This window comes from Crocuta crocuta, unplaced genomic scaffold (assembly GCF_008692635.1).
Source record: "Crocuta crocuta isolate KB4526 unplaced genomic scaffold, BGI_CrCroc_1.0 scaffold425, whole genome shotgun sequence".
NCBI classification, from domain to species: Eukaryota; Metazoa; Chordata; class Mammalia; order Carnivora; family Hyaenidae; genus Crocuta; species Crocuta crocuta.
Window position 1 is genome coordinate 630,725 of NW_027531909.1, and position 22,728 is coordinate 653,452.

The following is a 22,728-nucleotide window of genomic DNA, read 5'->3' on the forward strand; positions in this document are numbered from 1 at the left end:
AAATGTGCTCCCTACTCTAAGGAATTAATGATGCTAACTCTTTACTCCAAAAGATATTTCAAGGTGTGGCTTAGGATTAATATACCAAGATGAACATGAAGTTTATGAAAAGAAAAGGCATATCTTATAAGCCATATATAAAAGGGAGGGAGCAAGAGACAAAAATAAATATGCACAGTTATCTAAAGGTGATGATCATCTGGGATAATTTCATGTAGAAAGAGGTGTGCTTTAGGAATGTCATTTAATCTTCTCATAAATCAGCTAACATTCAAGAAAGATGCCTTTCTGACCAAGATCTACTATAAGAAATACACACATCCTATGAAATAAAATTTTTACAAACCATTACTCACCCATACTGATTACAACATATTCTGATTTTTTTAAACACTGGTGACGACATGCTAAAATGGTTTCATGGCTCACCAATGAATCATAAGCCACAATTTGAAAACCTCTATTCATGAAGAATCATAACATGTCAGAATACGGAAAGACCAAGTTGCTAAACCTGACAATCCTGATAGACTAATCACACCCCAAGAGGATCAATGAACATCTTAGGGTGATTTGAAATAAAAGTCAAACATACAAAAAAGCTTTCCAAGTAACACCTAATTAAGAACAAGTTGTGTACTACGAGGAGCCTATTCTGCCTGGGTGGCTCAGTCTGTTGAGTGCTGGACTCTTGGTTTTGGCTCAGGTCATGATCTCAACAGTTTTGTGGGTTCGAGCCCCGCGTCTGGTTCTATGCTGACAGTTCAGAGCCTGCTTATGATTCTCTCCCCCGCCCCCGTCTCTGCTCCTCCTTGCTCATGCTCTGTCTCTCTCAAAATACATGAATAAACTTAAAAAAAATTAAAACAAAGAGGACCCTAAGTAAATAGCACAAGAGGAAAAATAAATGCTTGAGATATTGGAATGAACCCATTAGTTCTCATCATTCGTTCAATAGACTATCACTATGAAACATTTACCAAACACTGGGGCCGATTACCCCAATCTCTTGTATATGCTACTGTGCTCCCAATCTGATCTTCTATTAAAATTTCAAGATTAGCTATGGAGGATAGCAGGGAAGGAAGTAGTCTCTGAACAACAGAAGATTGGTAATGACTCCATGTCCTAACCCTTCTACCCTTCTACCTCTTCTGCAAATGCAGAAGAGAGAATCTGCTAAGTCCCACCACCTCTGCCAGCACTTGAATTAGGAACATGTGTATGGTGAATCCACAGGGCAGAAAGAGAAATAGTCTCAAATTGCTAGCAATTTCTAGCCAGACATCTTCCTTTACCATTATCTAGAAATACTGACAAGCTACAGTAAGGAGCTTATTTGGACTGATCAGGACTAATAAGTAACTTTAAAAGTCTAAAGTTTTGGGGCACCTGGGAGGCTCAGCCAGTTAAGCATCTGACTTCAGTTCAGGTCATCTCATGGTTTGTGAGTTCAAGCCCTGCATCAGGCTCTGTGCTGACCCAAGTTTTATCGCGTTCTTCTCACTTCCCTAAATCTGTAACCATCGGAAAGCACAGAAACTTAGCCCCAAGGAGCAGCTCAAGTTTCCTGCTGCTTTTCAAAATGGCCCGTTGTTATACTACGGAATGTATCTTTCCTTTAACAATTTCCATCACAGTCCAAATGTCTGCAGATTCCCTAATGATTTCATTTCCTTCTTTCCATTAGTTAAGGAAATTCATCGCTAGGCCTGTCCGTGCTACCATTTTATGGCCCAGCTGTCATTTTCTCCCCTCATCCTTTATCCTGAAGCCTTGGGAAAGAAGATCTAAAGGCTAATACGGGAAAGGAGGGAAACCAACACAACTACTCACGTCAGATTTGGAGGACATGTTCTCCTCCACGTCGGAGTCATTGGGATCCACGATATCATCAAATGGCGGCAGAGTAGATTTCTTCTTCTCTGAGGTCTCACTTTCAATTTTGACCTTTCCCATCTTGACATGAGATTTATCTTTGATCTGTTTTTTGTCAGCAGAACAAGTGAGTATCAGCGGTGGTGCGCTAGAAAAACTTTTAAATAAAGCCTCTGAGCTACTCTTTTTCCGTTTTTTGGCGGAGAGTTCTTCAGAATCTGCAACGGGGGGCCTTTTACTAGGAGCCTTCTTGTCTTGCTGTCCACTGGTAATAGTGAGTAAGTTACTGTCTGGTTTTGGCTCTTTTGACATGGGTTTCGGTTCCTTGAAGGCCATCTTAGGAACGATTTTTTCTTCTTTCAGTGGTTTATTTTCTTTGGGTTTCTTAGAGGATTCTTTGGAAGATTTGTTGTGATCCCTGGAAGGTTCTTTGAAGGCACTTTTATGTTCTCTGGAGTCTTTAGAAGGTTTTTCCTTGTGCTCCTTCATTAACTTGTGAGGCTTTGAAAAACTGCTGCTGCTGCTGCTACTGCTGCTGCTGCTGCTGCTGCTGCTGCTGCTGCTACAGCTGCTGCTGCTGCTGCTACTGCTGCTGCTGCTGCTGCTGCTACAGCTGCTGCTGCTGCTGCTGCTGGTATGAATGCTCCTGTTCGGGTCCTGCAGAAATGGGACAACAGAATGCAAGTCAGAGCTCCGGAGCAACACGCGGTCCCCGGCCGGCTCCCTTGCACCCTGCATCCACGCGCAAAGATCCTGCCTTGAGCGCTCGCGAGTGAGTCTTATTAGGCACCAATCACCACAGTGGAACAGGTGGGGACAGGGTGTGTGAGGAGCACAGGGAACGAGGGCCACTCTGATCAAGGAATTTAATGAGGCCAGCTGTTGTCCTAATCACGGGAAGCATGGCGTTCTCAACATTGCGGTTCGACAAATGTTTGCCGAACGCCTGTTCTAGGAGACACAAGGAAGGGTGACACACGGCCCTTCTCTCAGGAACTGTGACATATCTAGGAATCGTGGCTGTTCCAAGAGCCACCAATGAGATGCCAGGACCACGAAAAGAAGGCAGTCATGATTTCTGTTGGGGGCATGGGAAAAGAGTCGTTCAGAAATTGATAGAGAATTGACACTTGAATTAGATCCTCAAGGATGAGCAGGGCATTATGGGGAAGGGAAGAATAAGAAGGGACTTGGAGACCGTGACTAGAGCAAAGCACAACAAGGAGTGATTAAAGTGCAGACAGGTTTTGGGGAGCAGCATCCACCTATGGCACAGATTGAGGACGAGGCAGAAAAAGAGCCCAGAGTCCCATAGTGAGGCCAGATAATATTAAATCTTAAGTGGCTTTTTAATATAAAGAACAACAAGACCCAAAAAATAAGGAAAAGAATTCTCAATTTGAGATAAAAATCCTTTTTGTTTTTTGGTTGGCTGTCCAAATTTCATCGGTTAGGGAATGTCTCCCATCTATCAACAAAGAAAAGAGAAATCCAACAAAACATGTCACCTAATGGTCATCAAATGGACTGAAAAGTCTTGAGCAGTTACTGTTGCTCAATCATGAGGAAAGAGTTCACCACTGCTTATTCCATTTTAAATGTGCTTATTTTTTCACTCATGTAAGTGCCTCAATATATATGACCTCCATAGACCCTTTCTACTTAGGAACAAAATTTAAATTCATACTTAACATATCGGTGACCCTCTACCATTAATAGTAAGAACAGGAAACAGAAGTGGATCCTGGACTTGCAAAAATCTACACCAATACCATAAAAGAAAAGCTCTTTCTTATTTCTACCTCCTAATGGACCTAATGGCAAATCAATGCTCAAATTTTCAACTAGAATTTACACCTCAAGGCTTGCTTGTTCTTCTGCACCTTTAACTCACTCAAAGTCAATGATATGTATATCAATCTTGTATCCCTTAAATATTTAGCATAATACAGAAAAACAGTTGGGCAGGGGCTATGACTTTCACTAAAACAAACCCTATCTACCTATAGGGTCTATGTCAAAAGAAAAAAGAAAACTATGTATATGAATAAGCATCGGAAAGTAATACTCACTGTAAAGGAAACAATCAACCAAACTAAAAGGCAACCTAGGGAATGGGAGAAGATATTTGCAAATAACATAAAAGATAAAGGGCTAGTATCCAAACTCTATAAAGAACTTCTAAAACTCACACCCAAAAAACAAAATTGAGTTAAAAAATAGGCAGAAGACACGAAGAGACATAGAAATGGTCAGCAGACACATGAAAAGATGCTCAACATCACTCATCATCAAGGAACCGCAAATCAAAACTACAATGAGGTATCACCTCACACCTGTCAAAACTGGCTAAAATTAATAGCACAGGAAACTACAAGTGTTGGCAAGGATGCCATGAAAGGAGAACCCTCATGCACTATTGGTGGGAATGCAAACTGGTGCAGTCACTATGGACAACAGTATGGAGGTTCCTCAAAAAAGTAAAATCAGAATGACTCTGTGATCCTGCAATTGCACTACTAGGTATTTACCCAATGGATATAAAAATATAGATTCGAAAGGAGACATGTACTCAGATGTTTACAGCAGCATTATCAACAATTGGCAAATTATGGAAAGAGCCCCAACGTCCACCAGCTGATGAACGGATAAAGAGGATGTGGTGTATGTGTACAATTGAATATTATTCAGCCACAAAAAGAATGAAATCTTGGGAGCTAGAGAGTATTGTGCTAAGCAAAATAAGTCAGTCAGAGAAAGCCAAACATCATAAGATTTCACTCATATGTGGCATTTAAGAAACAAAACAGGGGGGCCTGGGTGGCTCAGTCAGTTCAGTGTCCGACTTTGGCTCTCACGGTTTGTGGGTTCGAGCCCCGCATTGGGTTCTGTGCTGACAGCTAGCTCAGAGCCTGGAGCCTGTTTCTGATTCTGTGTCTCCCTCTCTCTCTGACCCTTCCCTGCTGATGCTGTCTCTCTCTCAGAAATAAATAAAATGTTAAAAAAAAAAAAAAGAAACAAAACAAATGAACATAAGGGGCAGGCAGAAGAGAGGCAAACCAAAAAACAGACTCTTAACTGTAACGAACAAACGGATGGTTACCAGAAGGGAGGTGATGGGGGGATTAAGGAGGACACTTGTGAGGAGCACCAAGTGTTGTATGGAAGTGAAGAACCACTAAATTCTACACCTGAAACTAATATTACATTGCATGTTAACTAACTGTGATTTAAATAAGAACTTGGGGAAAAAAGGAAACAAAATAATACTTAAAATGAAAAAGTATTGTTCTGTGTTAGTAGACTATGTGCTTTTTCTTCTTCCTACAATTTTTTCCTTATCTGTCAACAGTAACAACAATGAAATGACATATACCAATCATTCCATTTATTTTTCTCAAGTGAGCATTTGGTTTCAAAGTCCTAAAATGGATAAAGTTACTATGCAAAGACGTGCTTTTATGCATCAAACTAGATGATTCCTTACAAAACCTCTCAATCTGAGATTTGCAACCAGAATGCTAAAGATAGTATTCATATTACTGAAACTACATTATTTTATAAATTCTATTACAAGACATTTCCTGGCATGTGAAGCAATACTATGAATAATTAAAATAAAGTATAATGGGAAAACTAAATTAAGGAAGAACATTTGAAATCTAATATCCTTGAGTTTTTTTTTTTTAATTGGTTTGTTGACTCACTGAATTTTGGCAATTTGCAATCAGTATTCTAATTATGGCTCTAGAATACCCAAGCGTTGCTGCCTAATATTTAACCTTCATGGAGATTACACATATGTTTATAAATGTGACTTTTAAAAACACACAGATTTTTACCTATCAACATACTTTTTTTTTTTTAATGTTTATCCTTGAGAGAGAGCGCGAGCGTGCACACATGCATGCACAAGCATGCAAGTTGGGGAGGGACAGAGAGAGAGGGAGACACAGAATCCGAAGCAGGCTCCAGGCTCTGAGCTGTGAGCACAGAGGCCAGATGTGGGGCTCGAATTCACAAACTCTGAGATTATGACCTGAGCCGAAGCCAGACACTTAATAGGACTGAACCACCCAGGCGCCCATACCTATCATCATACTTTCTAGTATTAAGCATTAAGAAATAGTAAATTTCAATATATAACAAAAAACTTCTACAGGACTCCTTCCATGATTTATTTCTAAAGCTCGTTTGTAGGACAAACTAGAATTCTTAATGCAAAGTACACAGTGGTATAGGACACCGACTCCTGTGTCACAGAAAGTTTAAACTCTTGTCTTAATCACATACATATGACGTCAAGTATAAAACTCCAGAAATTTTATAACTTTTTACTCCCACGTTGGCCTAGGTATTTAATGCCCACCGTCAATTTCACTGACCCAACAAATCTTCACAGAAGCAAGCTACCCAGCTCTTGCTCCTGCCTCTTTACCAAAAAGCTGCCTTTAAATTATGACAACTGAGAAGTAAAAAGAGTAACATTTGATAACAACACCCCAGATAAATAAAAATTTAGAAAAAAAAGGTGAAAGAACAGTTCCTATTATAATAGGACTACATTTTCTCTGTCTTGGGTCTGGGATAAGTGGCGAAGTTCAGACATATTGTCACCTGACTCCATAGTCATACATGCAATAAATGTAAACGAGAGGCTTAGATACAAACTCGGTAATTAAATGGTTACTGACACAGAATAAAAGCTTTTCCTGATTCTCGGCCTATGTATCCCATACATATCAGAGATCAAGTCACTGGCTTTTTAAAATTTTTCTGAACTAGGGGCGCCTGGGTGGCTCCGTCAGTTAAGCATCTGACTTCAGCTCAGGTCTTGATCTCACGGTTTGTGGGTCTGAGCCCCTATCAAGCTCTGTGCTGATGGCTTGGAGCCTGTGGCCTCCTTCAGATTCTGTGTCTCCTTCTCTCTGCTCCTCCCCCACCTGCGCTCTGTCTCTGTGTCAAAAAGGAATAAACTACAAAAAAATTGTTTAAAATTTTTCTGAACTATTAACCTTAAGTGCTGCTAAGCAGAACAAACTAATTACCATTCAATGGGAGGTTTACACATATTGTATAATTCCAACTTTCTTTGCCTGAGGCTCATTAGGACAAACTGCATACCAGTATTAGGGAGAGGAAGTGTGCATAATTCAAATCTCAAATATTTAAGGCAAATGAGTGTCTAAACATACACATATTTGTACTAATTTTACTACCTATGAATATAGGGTATAGTATTGTCTTTCATCCTCTCAGATTCTACTGAATGCTTCCTTGTTTTAATTTTCTGGAACAGAATGGGTCCCTTTAATATATAATCTCTTCTAATATACTTGTCAGCAACTCTAGTAAATAGCTTACAGAAAGGTCTTAACTATTGGACAAAATAAGGTTTTCTGATGATATGCGGCATTCAGTTACTGCCTTATGGCCATGTCCTCTCCCTAGCACCACTGACAGTGCAAAGCTGACTCTTTCTCCAGCTTCTGTCTCTTCTCTTTACCTACGCTCTTATTTTTGGTCTCGGTCCGGATTCAACTGGCTTCTGTGTTGTTCAGATCATTCATAACTTTGTTCAGTGAAATCTGCATACGGACAAACTTCCCCAGAAGAGTTTTATTTATCCAAAAGCAAAGGTTTCTCCTTTAAAGGTTTATTTGTCCACAATGCATCTGAAAAGGATACTTTCTAGAAATTATAATATAGTCCAAGAGTTTATGCATAGGGAAAGCTGGGTCAAATGCTCAAAGATAGGTTTTAAACTAAAAGTCTCTCTGTAATGCCACTAAAAGCATGACAAATGTGGGGAGGACACCTGGGTGGCTCAGTCAGTTGAGTGTCTGACTCTTGGTTTTGGCTCAGGTCATGATCTTGTGGTTTCCTGAGTTCAAGCCTCGCATCAAATCTGACCAGTGCAGAGCCTGCTTGGGATTCATATTTCTCTCTCTCTCTCTCTCTCTCTCTCGCTCTCTCTCTCTCTCCCCCCCTCTCCAACTCGTGCTCTCTGTCTCTCTAAAAATAAATAAATAAACTTTAAATTTTTTTTAAAAAAATGACAAATAGGCACGGGAGTGAAATACCATCTGAAACTATGAATAAAGTATAAAAATTCAGGATTGTGGGGAAAGATGGGATCTTAAATTTGATTTATCCCACCCCTCACCCCTCCAACTTGAATCTCAAATCTAATCTGACCTTCTGGAACCAGTCAGCTCTGGGAAGCGGCAGGTAGTGAATGGGGCTGCAGAATGTGGCCGTGGGATTATGGGCATCTGGAAAGAGGGCTGACACAGGCCTCCTCTGTTCTGGGCTCTGAGCAAGAAGCAGACGAGTTCACACAGATAACTACACAAGGATGGCCATCCTGCCCTCCCCAAAGGTGTTCAGGGGGCACTCAATAAAGGGGAGAGTCCCCTCTACTCCTGAGGCTGGAGATGCAAAGAGATCAGATGGCGGGCACGGGGACTTCCAGGTGTGGGCACATGAAATACACAACATGCCTGCTGCTACAGTAGAGAGTAAGATGCCTCTACCTTTCAACAGTTAATGGATTATAAAAAAAAAAACACCTAAGGTCTCTTAATAACAACCTGAATCCCAATGCACACGTAAATAACATATCTAAGGGAAGAATAGGAGAGTACAGACCTACCCTATCTTCTGAATGGCACAGATGAAATACTGAGGTCAAAAATAGGGAGATTAATGTAAGAAGAGGCATACAGAGAGCAAAAAATAATTTCTATGGGTTTAGAATATTAGCAAAACTAAAATTGAAAAACAAAACCCTCAAGGTTACCTTGAGAATACCTTGAGAATTCTTCTACCTGAAGAATTCAGTAGATAAAGAAGAAGACAGACTCTCGATGGTGGCGTGAAGTATCAACTGGAAGAAATCTCTAAGCATAAAGTAAAAGGTCCAAAGAGATGTAAGTCATTAATGGAAAAGAGAAGAAACCTGAATAACAGATTGAGGAGCCCTAAGTGATGTACCAACCAGAGGAAAAGTTCCAGAAGAGTCTCCAGAAGGAGAAAAGGAAGAGATGGGAGAGAGGCAATAAAGTAATACGGAAGAAACGGAAAGACAGAATTGAGACCTCAAAGGGCTCTGCAAGATCCAGGCAGGACTAGTAAGAGAAAAAAGACACACTCAAGAACATCACACTAACATTCCTCAACTTTAAGGATAAAAAAGAAAACTTTACAAGTTGCCAGAAAGAATTATTACTTAGAACTAAAAACGGAATGAAATTACATGGCACTTTTCATTTCTAACAGTAGAACTGAGAAGAACAAACAGTAAAATCAAGACTGCTGAGAGAAAACGCAATGCAACCCAAACATCCTACACACACAGTCGGCGTGAAAGAAGTGTTTGCCAAAATTTAGGGATTCAAAGAGCATATCACCCACTGCCCCATCTAAGCAAAGGACTTGAGAAGGAACTTTAACCAAACAGTAACTAAATTAGAAATGAGACCTGTTATGTGTGGGAAGGTGAAGAGGAGAGGAGACAGAAGTGCAATGTACTTTGCCTTCCACACAGAATTAAATCTAAATGGATAATCAACTATCTGGAATGTGTAATAGAAGTTGAGTGCTCAATGTGAATACCACACACACACACACACACACACACACACACACACACAGGCTAACAAAAATCTGGATCTGAAAAATTAAACACTCTCTGTAGAAACTTAGGAATGTTAGAGGAGAATGGCGCGTCAAGGTGAGGGGAAATGTTGGTATCATTTTTACATGGCAAAAGTAAAAAAAAAACAACAACTGGATTGTGAACCACTGAAAGGGAAGGTGGCCAACAATGAAATGGAAAAGTACAAGACTGACACATAAACGGGGAAACTGGGAAATTAATATCAACTTGAAAATGAAAGCAAAATTCAGAAAAATGGAAAAAGTCACAAATGTAAATAATGAACAAGGAGAAAAGTAATAAAATCCAGTATTACTCACAGAATAAAAAAGGACGCCGAATTCTCTTACTAAAAGATGGATTGTTAGACTGGGTTAAAAAGACAAAGGGCATATACAGACTGTTCAAAGAAACACAACATCAAACAAGGGATTAAAGCTTAAGATGAAGGAATGGGCCAGAAGTATCTGCTAACTGACCCCAAAAGAAAGCGTGAGTGCTACATTCGTATCACACGGTGCAGAACTTCAAGCTTAAGAAGACCAAACAGCATAAACAATTTAAAAGCTAAGTTATATAGGGGCGCCTAGATGGCTCAGTTGGTTAAGCATCCAATTCTTGATCTCAGTTCTGGTCTTGATCTCAGGGTCATCCGTTAAAGTCCCGTATTGGGCTCCCTGCTGGGTGTGAAGACTACTTAAAAAATAAATAAACAATTTATATAAAGCAAAAAGTAATGAATATTTAAGAGAAACTTAAGGAGCACTTAGGTGGGTAACTCAGTTAAGAGTTCACCTTCAGCTCAGGTCACAATCTCACGGTTCGTGGGTTCAGGCCCCATATCAGGCTCTGTGCTAACAGCTCAGAGCAGGGAGCCTGCTTCAGATTCTGTGTCTCGCTCTCTCTCTGTCCCTCTCCTGCTTGCTCTCTCTTCCTCTCTCTCTCTCTCTCCCTCTCTCTCTCTCGGGAAAAAAAAAAAAAGCTAACATTAAAACACATATATTTAAAAAAGAGAGAAACTTGAAAAACATTTCACTGAAATGAGAAATCCATATATCTTTGTCATAAATGGTCAAGATTTAATGAAATGAGTAAAGACAGTGAAACTGGCTAAAACAACCCACAAATTTGATTTAATAATTAATATAAGACTTTTTATCTCTTGCATCAAGTTTACAGTTTTTCTTTAAATTTTTTTAATGTTTATTTTTGAGAGAGAGAGAGAGAGACAGAGTGGAGCGGGAAAGGGGAAGGGGGAGAGGGAGACACAGAGGCTGAAGCAGGCTCCAGGCTCTGAGCTGTCAGCACAGAGTCTGATGCAGGGCTTGAATAACAAACCATGAGATCATGACCTGAGCCAAAGTTGGACGCTTAACTGACTGAGCCACCCAGGTGCCCCTATAGTTTTAAATGAGCCCATGAAACAATGAAAAAAATCAATCATAAAGGGGTTATAAAATGAACTTCAAAATAACCTTTTTAAAATGCTTAAATAGGGGCACCTGGGTGGCTCAGTTAAGCTTCCAACTCTTGGCTGTGATTCAGGTTATGATATCATAATTCGTGAGTTCAAGCCCCACCTCTCTCTCCCCCCCTTCTCTCAGAAATAAATAAACTTAAAAAAATTTTTTTTTAATGTTTTATTTATTTCTGAGAGACAAAGAGAGACAGCGTGAGCAGGGGAGGGTCAGAGAGAGAGGAAGACACAGAATCCGAAGCAGGCTGCAGGCTCTGAGCTAGCTGTCAGCACAGAGCCCGATGCGGGACTCGAACCCATGAACTGTGAGATCATGACCTGAGCTGAAGTTGGACGCTTAACCAACTGAGCCACCCAGGCACCCCAGAATAAATAAACTTAAAAAAAATAATTAAAAAATAAAATGCCTGAATAGATTATACTGAATAGGTTAAATTTCTAATAAAATTAGAAAATAAAGATAAAAGAAATCAGTCAAAAGAAAATAATGAAAAGATCATTTCATATAAAAAATCTAGGGGCAGGGTGCCTGGGTGGCCTGTCAGTTAAGTGACTGACTCTTGATATTGGCTCAGTCATGATGATCTCACAGTTTGTAAGTTTAAGCCCCACATCAGGTTCTGTGCTGATAGCACGGAGCCTGCTTGGGATTCTCTAACTCCCTCTCTCTCTTCCACTAGTTCTGTCTCTCTCTCTCTCTCTCTCAAAAATAAATAAATAAACAGTAACAAGAATCTAGAGGCACAGCAAAGCATATGTTAACAAGAAAATGTACAGCCTCAAGGCACCTGGGTGGCTCAGTCAGTTAAGCATATTACACTTGATCTTGGCTCAGGCCATGATCTTATGGTTTGTGAGAGCCTTGCATTGGGCTCTGCGACAGCATGGAGCCTGCTTGGGATTCTCTCTCTCTTAAATTAAATAAACTTAAGGGAGGAAGGGAGGGAGGGAGGAAGAAAGGAAGGAGATTTATAGTCTTTATTGTATTTATTATTTTAAATAGGAAAAGAAGGGGGCACCTGGGTGGCTCAGTCAGTTAAGTATCCAACTTCATGATCTCACAGTTCACGAGTTTGAGCCTGGCGTTGGGCTCTGGGCTGACAGCCCAGAGCCTAGAGCCTGCTTTGGATTCTGTGTCTCCCTCTCTCTCTGCCCCTTCCCCACCCATGCTCTGTCTATGTCTCTCAAAAATGAATAAATGCTAACAAAATTTTAAATGAAAAAAGGGAAAAGAAGGGGTGGAGCATAAAATATAATGAAAACTGTAAAAGAAACAAATTTCACCAACATTTATGCTTATAAAAAAATGGCCTTGGGTGCCTGGGTGGCTCAGTCAGTTAAGCTTCCAACTTCAGTTCAGGTCATGATCTCACCATGAGTCTGAGCCCCACCATCTGGCTCTGTGCTGACAGCTAGCTCAGAGCCTGGAGCCTGCTTCGGATTCTATATCTGCCTCTTCTCTCTCTGCCCCTCCCCCAGTCCACTTGCGCTCTGTGTCTCTCTCTAAAAAAGAAACATTAAAAAAGTTTAATAAAAATTTTAAAAATAAAAGAATGGCCTTAAATGTAAATTTAAGGTTCAAATTCTAAGGAGAGATTTATCAGGTTAATTCTGACTTAAAGGAGATCTACAATTTACTTTTGAAAATCAACTAAAAACGGGCGCCTGGGTGGCTCAGTCGGTTATGCATCGGACTTTGGCTCAGGTCATGATCTCACAGTCCATGAGTTAAAGCCCTGCATCGGGCTCGGTGCTGACAGCTCAGATCCTGGAGCCTGCTTTGATTCTGTGTCTCCCTCTCTCTCTGCCCCCCACCTCAAAAGGAAATAAGCATTAAAAAAAGAATGTTTAAAATCAACTTAAAAAGGTGAAGTTTCTTGAATTCATGATCTACTATAAAAGAAATATAATTGAGAGGATAGTAATTTATAAATATTTCAAAACAGGAAACAATATTAAGACAATATTAAAACAATATTAAGACAAGACTGTGCAGTAGAAGACATTTCAGCAACTGGCAGAATGAATTTTTAAAAATGAACAAAAATGGATTTGAACACCAAGGCTAAAACTGGAAGCACCAAGGCCCCAAATCTAAGAGTTATCAGTTGTGGGGGAGAGGGGACTAAAAGAACATCACACGAATGGTAAAGAAATTGCACTTGGGAAAGCAATGGGGATCTTTCATTCAATAACTATCTAAATGGCCTGTATATATACTCAACAATCTTGTTTAGTAGCTATTATTAATTAACTCCATTTGACAAGGGAAGAGTCCCTTGTCACACATAGAAACCAGTGTGCCCAGAGATGCAGGTATAATTGGTGGCAGAACTGAGATGCGAGCTCAAGTAGTCTGGCCCCAGTGTCCATACTTCTACTGACCTTTCAGAAGGGCAGCTGGTTTTCAAACCAACTTACCAATATAAACTGAGCTAGAAATGAAAAAAGGATGGGTAGTGAGAGAGAGGAGCTCAATAACTTTAAAAGGACAACATCGAGAACTATATACTATCCAGGGAGAACTATATAAAGGAAGTTCAACTTAGTTCCATTAGAGGCAGCACAACATATTACTGTGGGGTAGGTGGCAAGTAAGTTATTTTGAAATCAGAGGATCTTCCAGTATAGGTTGCAAGTGTCTTAAACTTTGAATCTATTGTTATCAGATAACGATTTCCAACTTAACAGACATTTAAAAAGCTATGTTCAGAGGGCTTATGAGATATGGAAAGATCAACTTTTCCTCTAATATACCTACAGAACACATATTATGTCCAACTATTTTATGTTTTAATTTTTTAATGTTTTATTTATTTCTGAGAGAGACAGCGTGAGCAGGGGAGGGTCAGAGAGAGAGGGAGATACAGAATCTGAAATAGGCTCCAGGCTCTGAGCTAGCTGTCAGCAGAGAGCCCGATGCAGGGCTCGAACCACGAACTGTGAGATCATGACCTGAGCCAAAGTCGGACGCTTAACCGACTGAGCCACCCAGGCGCCCTATGTCCAACTATTTTAAAAAGTAACACAGAAGCATAAAATACAGCTCTCACAATCAAATGTTCTAAAACTCAATGTAAAATGTGCCACGCTACATAATTTGAAATGACAAAAATTTATACTGCTCAAATATAATAAGTGCTCAACTCCACAGGGGGTAGGGTGGGGAAGTCACTGAATACAAAAACTAGAGGATCCTACAAGGGCCTCCATAGAAGACATTTAAAAAGAAAGGGAATTTGAGAAATCTAGAGGAAAAACAAAGAGGCATGAAGGAAAACAGTAAGTTCTACATCTACCTAACAAATGTCTGGACAAGGAAATAGAGTAACAGTACATATCTTAGCTGTGAAGAAATATTTTAACTAATCATAAATGTGCAGTGTTTATGATTTTCACCTTGCAGAAATTAATCTCATCAGCCCTGCCACTTACTAAGTGACTTAAATTTCCTTGTCAGTAAAACAGAGACCCTATTACCTAAACCATCAAGGTCAACTTGATGATTAAATAAGCTTAATATATGTAAGGTCCTGTGTGTATATATTTGTATACAATTTATATAATTAACATACTTGGCACATGGCAGAAACTTTGCTAGTGCTTTCAATTACTACCTATTCAATTACTATTACTACTACTAGGGATAAGCAAGAGCACTTAAAAGAACACTTAAAATGTGTGTTACATAACAATGTAATCAACTGTGGTAACAAAAAAGCAAATGTTTGGATTACAAACATAGAAGGTAGAAACAGGAACGAAGATAGAAAAGAAATTCTAAGATACTCTGAACTCCCAAAGTTGAGAATCAAGAGACACTGTTCAAGTTGGTGGAACAAAAAGTAGGTTCTATGTTCAATATCTAGAAACTTCTATCCAAACAAGACTTTAACAGGTGTCATACTGGGAGGAAAAGGAGATGAAGCAAATGGATTAGATTCTTGGGTAGAAAAAGCAGCATAAGCATATAGTTTGGAATTTTGGGACAGTAACTGTACAGCTTTAAAAAATATCCCCCTGATAATCTCTCTAAAATAAAAAGAAATTTTTTTAATTTAAAGAATTTTGGGGGCATATGAGTAGCTCAGTCGATTAAGCATCTGACTTTGGTTCAGGTCATGATCTCATGGTTTGTGGGTTTGAGCCCCATGTCGGGCTCTGTGCTGACAGCTCAGAGCCTGGAGCCTGCTTTGGATCCTGTGTCTCCCTCTCTCCCTCTGCCCACCCCCCACCCCCATCTCTCTCAAAAATAAGTGAACATTAAAAGATAAAAGTTAAAATTTTTTTTTTTTATGTGGGATGTACCTGAGTGGCTCAGTAGGTTAAGTGACAGACTCTTGATTTCAACTCAGGTCATCTTGCAGTCAGGAGATTGAGCCCTGTGTCAGGCTCAGTGCTGAGCATGGAGCCTGCTTAGGATTCCCTCCCTCCCTCTCTCTCTCTCTATCCCTCTGCCCCTCTCCTCCACTCACATGCTCTCTCTCTCAAGAAAAAGTTTAAAAAATTTAAAAATTTTTTAAAAAAAAGGAAAGAAAAGAAGGGGAGGGGAGGGAAGAGGGGAGGGAAGAGAGGGGAGGGGAGGGAGGAGAGGGGAGGGGGATGAGGGAGAGGGGAGGGGGAAGGAAGAGGGAGGGGAGAGAACAGGAAGGACAATAAAATTGTTTCCTTCCAAGAAATGGGAAGACAACTGGGGTAAAATACAATGTAGGACTTTTGGGGGGACCACCTAGGTGGCTCAATTGATTAAGTGTCCAACTTTAGTTCAAGTCATAAACTCAGCATTTGTGGGTTTGAGCCTCACGTTGGGCTCTGTCCTGACAGCTCAGATCATGGAGCCTGCTCTAGAGTCTGGGTTTCCTTCTTTCTGCCCCTCCCCCACTTGCACACACATGCAAAAGAAGAATATTTAAAAAAAATTGTTTTAAACAATATAGGACTTTGAGTTTTGTTAAATACCATCCTTTGCTATTTAATTCTCTTAAACCATATACATGAATTATTTTGATATAAATTTCTTCAATCTCCCAAAGGTACTTTTACATTCCCTCTTCTTTCATGTACCCATTTGTACTTCAGAGACTTTGTGAAATAAATTTTGTATTAGAAAAAAGAGAAACTATTGAACTAAGCAACTGATATCTTCTTGTGTTTTAAAATTTTTTTCAATTTTCCTTCTGATGTGGTCTGAAATTCTTTTTGTTTTTGTTTTTGAGCAAACTGCAATCAAGCTCTCATCTATAAATTTAGCTTAGGATACTTAGATGGCATTTTGAGTTTTATTCACTAATACCATTTAAAGCTGATGAGAATAAATCTATAAATCATATTTACAATTCAAGAAGGAAACAACTGAAAATTATCTCACTTCTGAAGTGAACAGAATAAGTCGTGGCTAAATTTTCATCTCCCTAGCTCTCTGTTCAAAAGCATTAAAAGTAACCCCCAATATTTCTTCAATATTAAATATATATTGAAGTACTATACTTGCATACAAATATGAAATATAACTGTTAAAATATCTGTAGCAAGAATGCTCAATATTCTACAAGGAGACAAAATTTTAAAATGCCTTCCTTTCTCAAATGACTACTTTCAAAGGCATTGTATATACTATAAAATACTTTTGTTTCAGAATCCAAAGTCATTTAAAATGCTTCTATTTAGGGGCGCCTGGGTGGGTCCATCAGTTAAGCATCTGACTCTTGATTTTGACTTGGGTCATGATCCCAGGATCAGGGGATCAAGTTCTGTATTAGGTTCCACACTGAGCATGGAGCCTACTTAAGATTCTCTCTCTCCCATTCTGCCCATCTCAACTTGTTCTCTCTCTCTCTCTCTCTCAAATTTAAAAAAATAAAATAACTTATATTTATGTACTATTCCCTGACTTGCTATAGCTTCAATTCTTAATTATAATTAAATATTCTTAACAGTTCTATTTAGAAGACTTTGCAGTTTCAAGTAAACTTTTGTTTACTTTTGTGGTTTGAAACTAGAAACTTGAAGTATTAATTATATCATTTCTCTTTCTAGGTTTATATATATTTAGCTTTGTACTATTTCTATCTTTTTCAACAAGCTTTAAAACATATTGGTGAGATCATTCTGGTCTCCTCTTTTAGTATGAGCTAAATTTCTGACAATGAGGCTTAATTTTTACTCATAGGGAATAGTCCATCTTTTTTTTATGTTTTATTTATTTCTGAGAGAGAGAGACAGCACGAACAGGGGATGGTCAGAGCGAGAGGGAGATACAGAATCTGAAACAGGCTCCAGGTTCTGAGCTGTCAGCACAGAGCCTGACGCAGGGCTCAAACCCACAAACCAAGAGATCATGACCTGAGCCGAAGTCAGAGGCTTAACCGACTGAGCCACCCAGGCGCCCCAAGAATAGCCCATCTTTGATATACTGTGGAACGAAGTAGTTGGAAGTGTAAGATGAAAAACAGCACCTGACACATAATAATTTAATAGCTCTATTGCAAAAATTATAAAATAAAAACAGAGAGAGACACAGTTAAATAATGGTGAAATATAATTACAGTTAGGCTCTCTTATCACCTTCTCTCAATAGTTTTTCATTATGCATTTACTGGGTTTCCAGCATGGAAAGAACTATGTTAAACCCACTAGACATACAATGGTTTCTGGGGGAAAATCTAATTGGGGCAATTTGGTGGACTTTTTAGTAACTCTTGCTACAATACAATGATATGGGATAATTACAGAATTCCTCATTGCTTAGCTTATTTTTAAGAAGGGTAAACTCTAAGAACCAAGAGTATATGAAGGAGAGAAAGAAACAGCAGAGAAGGAAAGGGTTAAAATGTGAAGTGTGAGCCACAGCCTAACATGAGCTGTGGCTGCCCAGATGACACACAGGCCTGTGTTCTCATGGGTCTTCCAAGACCAAACCTGGAGTCTACTGCAGATTTGAAAACCTGGACCTCAGAATCTCTCAGAAATCAAGGAAAAACCTTCACAAACCTGCTGTTAGAGAAAAGCACTTGGGCTTCAGGATTCCCAAAGTTAACTAAGTCAAATATGAACTCGCAAGTTAAAAACATCCCTGAACACAAAGAAACAGGGCACCATGATGTGAGGGTATGTGCACGGATCTCACATACCGGAATCGTCAAAAGTAGAATATAAAATAATTATACATAAAGTGTGAAAAAGAAAAAAGATGGAATCCAAAAAGTGACCAAGCAATAAGAGAAGAGTAAGAAAGACCAGGACACTGAGAAGAAACAAATAAGCCTTTAAGAAATGGAGGAAGTGGGGAAAATCACCATTGGAATTATTATCTCAAAGGACTAAACAGCAAATTAAACACAGTTGAAAAGAATTATTAAACTGGAAGACAAATCTAAACCATTTGCCAGAAAGCACACAAAAATACAAGGAAATGGAAACTACAAAAGCTATGAAGAGACATGGAAAACAGAACAAAAATAATTAATATCTAATCAGAGACTCAGAAAATATAGGTGACATAATGGCTGAGAATTTTCCAAAATCATAAAAGCCACGAATCCACCAAAAGTATAATATAACAAAAGATATATACATAAATGAAAGGGAATTTACTCCTACACACATTGTACTAAAAATGAAGAACACTTAAGGACCAGAAAGATTATAAAAGCAATTAAAAACAAGAGATGACCTATTGAAAAAAAGAACAAGTAAATGAACAGTACACTACAGTTGGCTAATACAGGCTTACAGAAGCCGGTGGTTAAATTTTCAGGAATTTTCTAAGTCAATATTTTTTAAAGGCCATTTGTAAAAGTTAAATTATATAAATCTACAAGTAGAAAAATATTAAAAATAGTGGTAACAGATAAAACTCATCATTTCCTAATTATTTTACTACTTATTATTATTATTATTAATTATTATTATTATTATTATCTGTGCTCTTGGGGTAATTACTTCTATCTATCCATCAGAATAGTGGAAACAGTTCGTAACACTGCGCTATGGCACATCTGTTCCTAACTCCGCAAAAGTGACCTAACATGGCAACAGTATTACACCTGGGAAATAAGCAAACCTAAAACTTGGGAATTTTTCCTCCCAGAGAGGTAATTGCTGAATATCTACTATCATAACCCTGAATTAGACTTCACAAAAACAAAAGAAAAATATTTTCCAAGTATTGCAAGTAAATGTCAACCTAGAATTGTACAATGAGCAAAACACTTTTCATAGCAGGGGCAACACTAAAACTTTTAGAGAATAAAAAAATTGAGTTTACTATCTGGAGACTTTCAGTAACAGAATTTCCACAGGATTTACTTCAGGAAGAAGACAAATGGAATCTCACAAAAACTCTTCCAAAAGATGAGGAAGAAAACATTTCTCACTTAGCGTGGCAAATATTATCAAAGCCACAAAACTTGCTAAGAATTAGAGCAAGAGAAAGAAACATACAGACCGATTTAAATCAAGAATATGGACACAAAATTTATGAAGAAACTATTAGTACAATTAACTCAACTGGGAGTGGACCCTAAGAAAACAAAAGCAAATTGGTTTTATCCTACCAATTCCAAGAACATCCCAAGAATTTATCCCAAGAGTAGTTTAACATGATAAAAATGCATGTCGGGTGGCCTGGGTGGCTCCTTGGGTTCAGGTTCAGCATCCAACTCTTGATCTTACCTCAGGACATGATCTCACAGTTCATGAGACAGAGCACCAGGTTGGGCTCTATGCTGACAGAATGGAGCCTGCTTAGGATTCTCTCTCTCTCTCTCTGCCCCTCCCCTGCTCACGTGTGCGCGCTCTCTCTCAAAATAAATAAACTTTAAAAAAAATTCTTATCAAGCACCATATTAACAGATTAAAGAACAAAACCTACCTGTTCATATCAAGAGATTCTAAAAACTTGTGTGATAAAACAAAACAAAAAACTCTTTTATTTTTTTAATGTTTATTTGGTGGAGGAGGGGCAGAGAGAGGGAGACAGAAGATCTGAAGCTGGCTCCACACTGACAGTAGAGAGCCCAGTGTGGGGCTTGAACTTATGAACCACTAGATCATGACATGAGCTAAAGTTAGACACTTAACTGACTGAGCTTCAGAAAAAACCAGAACTCTTAACAAAACAGGACTATAAGATTTCTTAACAATAGTTACTAAAATTCCATGCAAACAACATTCTAAATGGTGAATTATTAAAATTATTCCCCTTAAAGGCTGGAGCACCTGGATGGCTCAGTCAGTTAAGCATTCAACTCTTGATCTCAGCTCAGGTCTTGGATCTCATGATTGTGAGCTCAAAACCTGCACGGAGCTCAGCCCTGGGCATGAAGCCTACTTTAAAAAAAAATTATTCCCCTTAAAATAAAAGCATTTATAATTAGTAGTTTACTGGTGGTCCTAGTGACACAGGACCATAAAAGGCAGGGGAGAAAAGGACAGAAAAATACAAAATAAGAAAGACGTACATCATTATTTACATATTATGACTGTACACATTAAAAAACAAAAGCACCATACATAAAAATTACTAGAATTAATAAGTTTAGTAAGATAGTTAGAACTTCAATCTGCAAATGTAAACTGCTTATTTTTAGTTAATTAATGTTTAATTCCAGTATGCATATTTACACATCAGCAACACACAGGAAACAATAAGTCTGTTTATAACAGGAACTAAAAAAATATAAAATACCTAGGAATAAACAAAAACTAGCTAGACCTTTATCAAAAATATCTTAACATTTTAACAACTTTAAAGAAAGCCTAAATAAACTGATAGACTAGGTTCATGGATAAGAACACTCATTATCCACAGATGCAATGTAATTTCAATCCAAATCCTGACAAAGTCTTCCAAAGAGCTTAAACTGATTTGAAAATTTATAGGACGAGAAAAGAAATTATGTAATAGAACTTGTCACGTTACATAGCAAACCTCATTATAAAACTACAGCAATTACAACATTGTTGTATTATCGCAGAGATCAACAAATTGACCAACGGAATAGAAATGAACCACATCCCCCCAACAGATATGAAAATGTGACATTTGACAGGGCAGGCACTGTAGATTACTGGGTAAAGTAAGAGACTACTCAGAAAAATATGCTGGGGCTGATTTTCTACAAAGGAAAAAATTTAAATTAGACTCTTACCTCATACCGTACATAAAATCAATTCCAGATGTTTGAAGATATTTAAATATTGGACAAAACTTCTCAAACGTGTTAGAAAAAAATACAGGGGATTATTTAGTTAACCTTGGGGTAGAGAAGAACATATTAAGCGGGACACAAAAAGAACTAACCATAAGAAACATGACCGCATTAAAATTAAGAATTTCTGCTTATCAAAAGAGAACCAAAAACATGGTAAAAAAGCCACTACATGGGCAAAGTAGAAAAAGGTATCTATGATAAATATAACCAACAGGGGATCACATCTCCAGAATATAAAAGACCCCCTACAAATAAATAGAAAAATAAGCAGAAGACATGAATGCATTTCACAGAGAAAGCAACATGAACGGACACTGAAATGTGTGCTTAGCTACTTTACTAACCCCTGAAATACAAAATAAGATGATGCTAAGATAAAATTTTATGCCTACAAAACAGGCAGAGATGAACAAGGCTGAGGACAGAAGAGCAATGGGATCTCTATGCACTGCTGACACAGGACTCAAAATTGTTACAACTACTATATAAAATAAAAAGCTAAAAATGTGAATGCCCTTTGACTCGGCAATTCCATATGTAGGTACATACCCTAAAGCAGTATTTCTCTATCATCAGTATTACCTGGATGCTTTTGAGAAATTCATATACTTAAGCCCCATCACAGACCTACTGACTAAGAATCTGTGCGTTGGGCCTGGAAGTCCTCATGTTTACTAACTCTGCAGGGGTGTCTCATGGGCCCTCCAGTTTGAGAACCTCTGGTTCAGAGCGCTGGTACTCAAACATAACCTATTAGCGAGACTGGTAAACACTACCATGGATTACATCACTGTCTATAAGTCAACTCGTATAAAATAGAATGCATCCTGTGTAATATATGAAGCTTTGTCTCATTAGTCTATGTACATTTACATATGTGGGTCCTTTCATTATGGAGAACTTTCCTTATTATTATTATTTTTTTTGGAGAACATATTTCTCACTGTGGGTCACAGCCATAAAAGTTTTGAAATCTGCTGCCGTAAGAGAAACTTTGCACATGTGTACTGGAGATATGCCCAAGAAGGTTCATAACTGTATTTTCACAGCAGAAACACAAACACACGAAACAAAATAAAACAAAATAAAAAGGGGTGAGTCTAGATATGTAGATAAGAGGAAAAATTATGCTATATGGACCATTACACAGCAGTGACATCAATAACATGCAATAACAAATCTTATACAGTACTGTGTAAACAAAGCAAGTCACAGAAAACTACATACAGTATTTATTACACCATGTTCATAAAGACCAAAAACAAGCAAAGCTGAACAAATGGAAGAACAGCCACATTTGGTAAAACCACATAATTGGCCTTCAGTCTTCAAAAAATTTCAATTGTTCAAGGAAGTCAAGGAACTATTCTCAGTTGAGTTGAGGGAGACTAAAGATACATGACAACCAAATGATACACTGATTCTAGACTGGATCTTTTTGCTATAAAAATAAAGGACATTGGTAGAACAATCCTCAAAACTTGAATGGGCTCTAAGGA

The 22,728-nt window shown here is 38.4% G+C and overlaps 1 protein-coding gene across 1 annotated transcript in view; it reads right to left on the minus strand.

The window, feature by feature from the left end:
* The window catches only part of MLLT3 (MLLT3 super elongation complex subunit), a gene marked incomplete at its 5' end in the record, with an annotated part of 302,329 nt that overhangs the window by 72,443 nt on the left and 207,158 nt on the right, over positions 1-22,728 (minus strand). Inside the window, one exon of the mRNA XM_077774663.1 lies at positions 1,837-2,535. Within this exon, the coding sequence (XP_077630789.1) occupies positions 1,837-2,535 (699 nt within the window). The remainder of the gene's footprint in view (positions 1-1,836; positions 2,536-22,728) is intronic.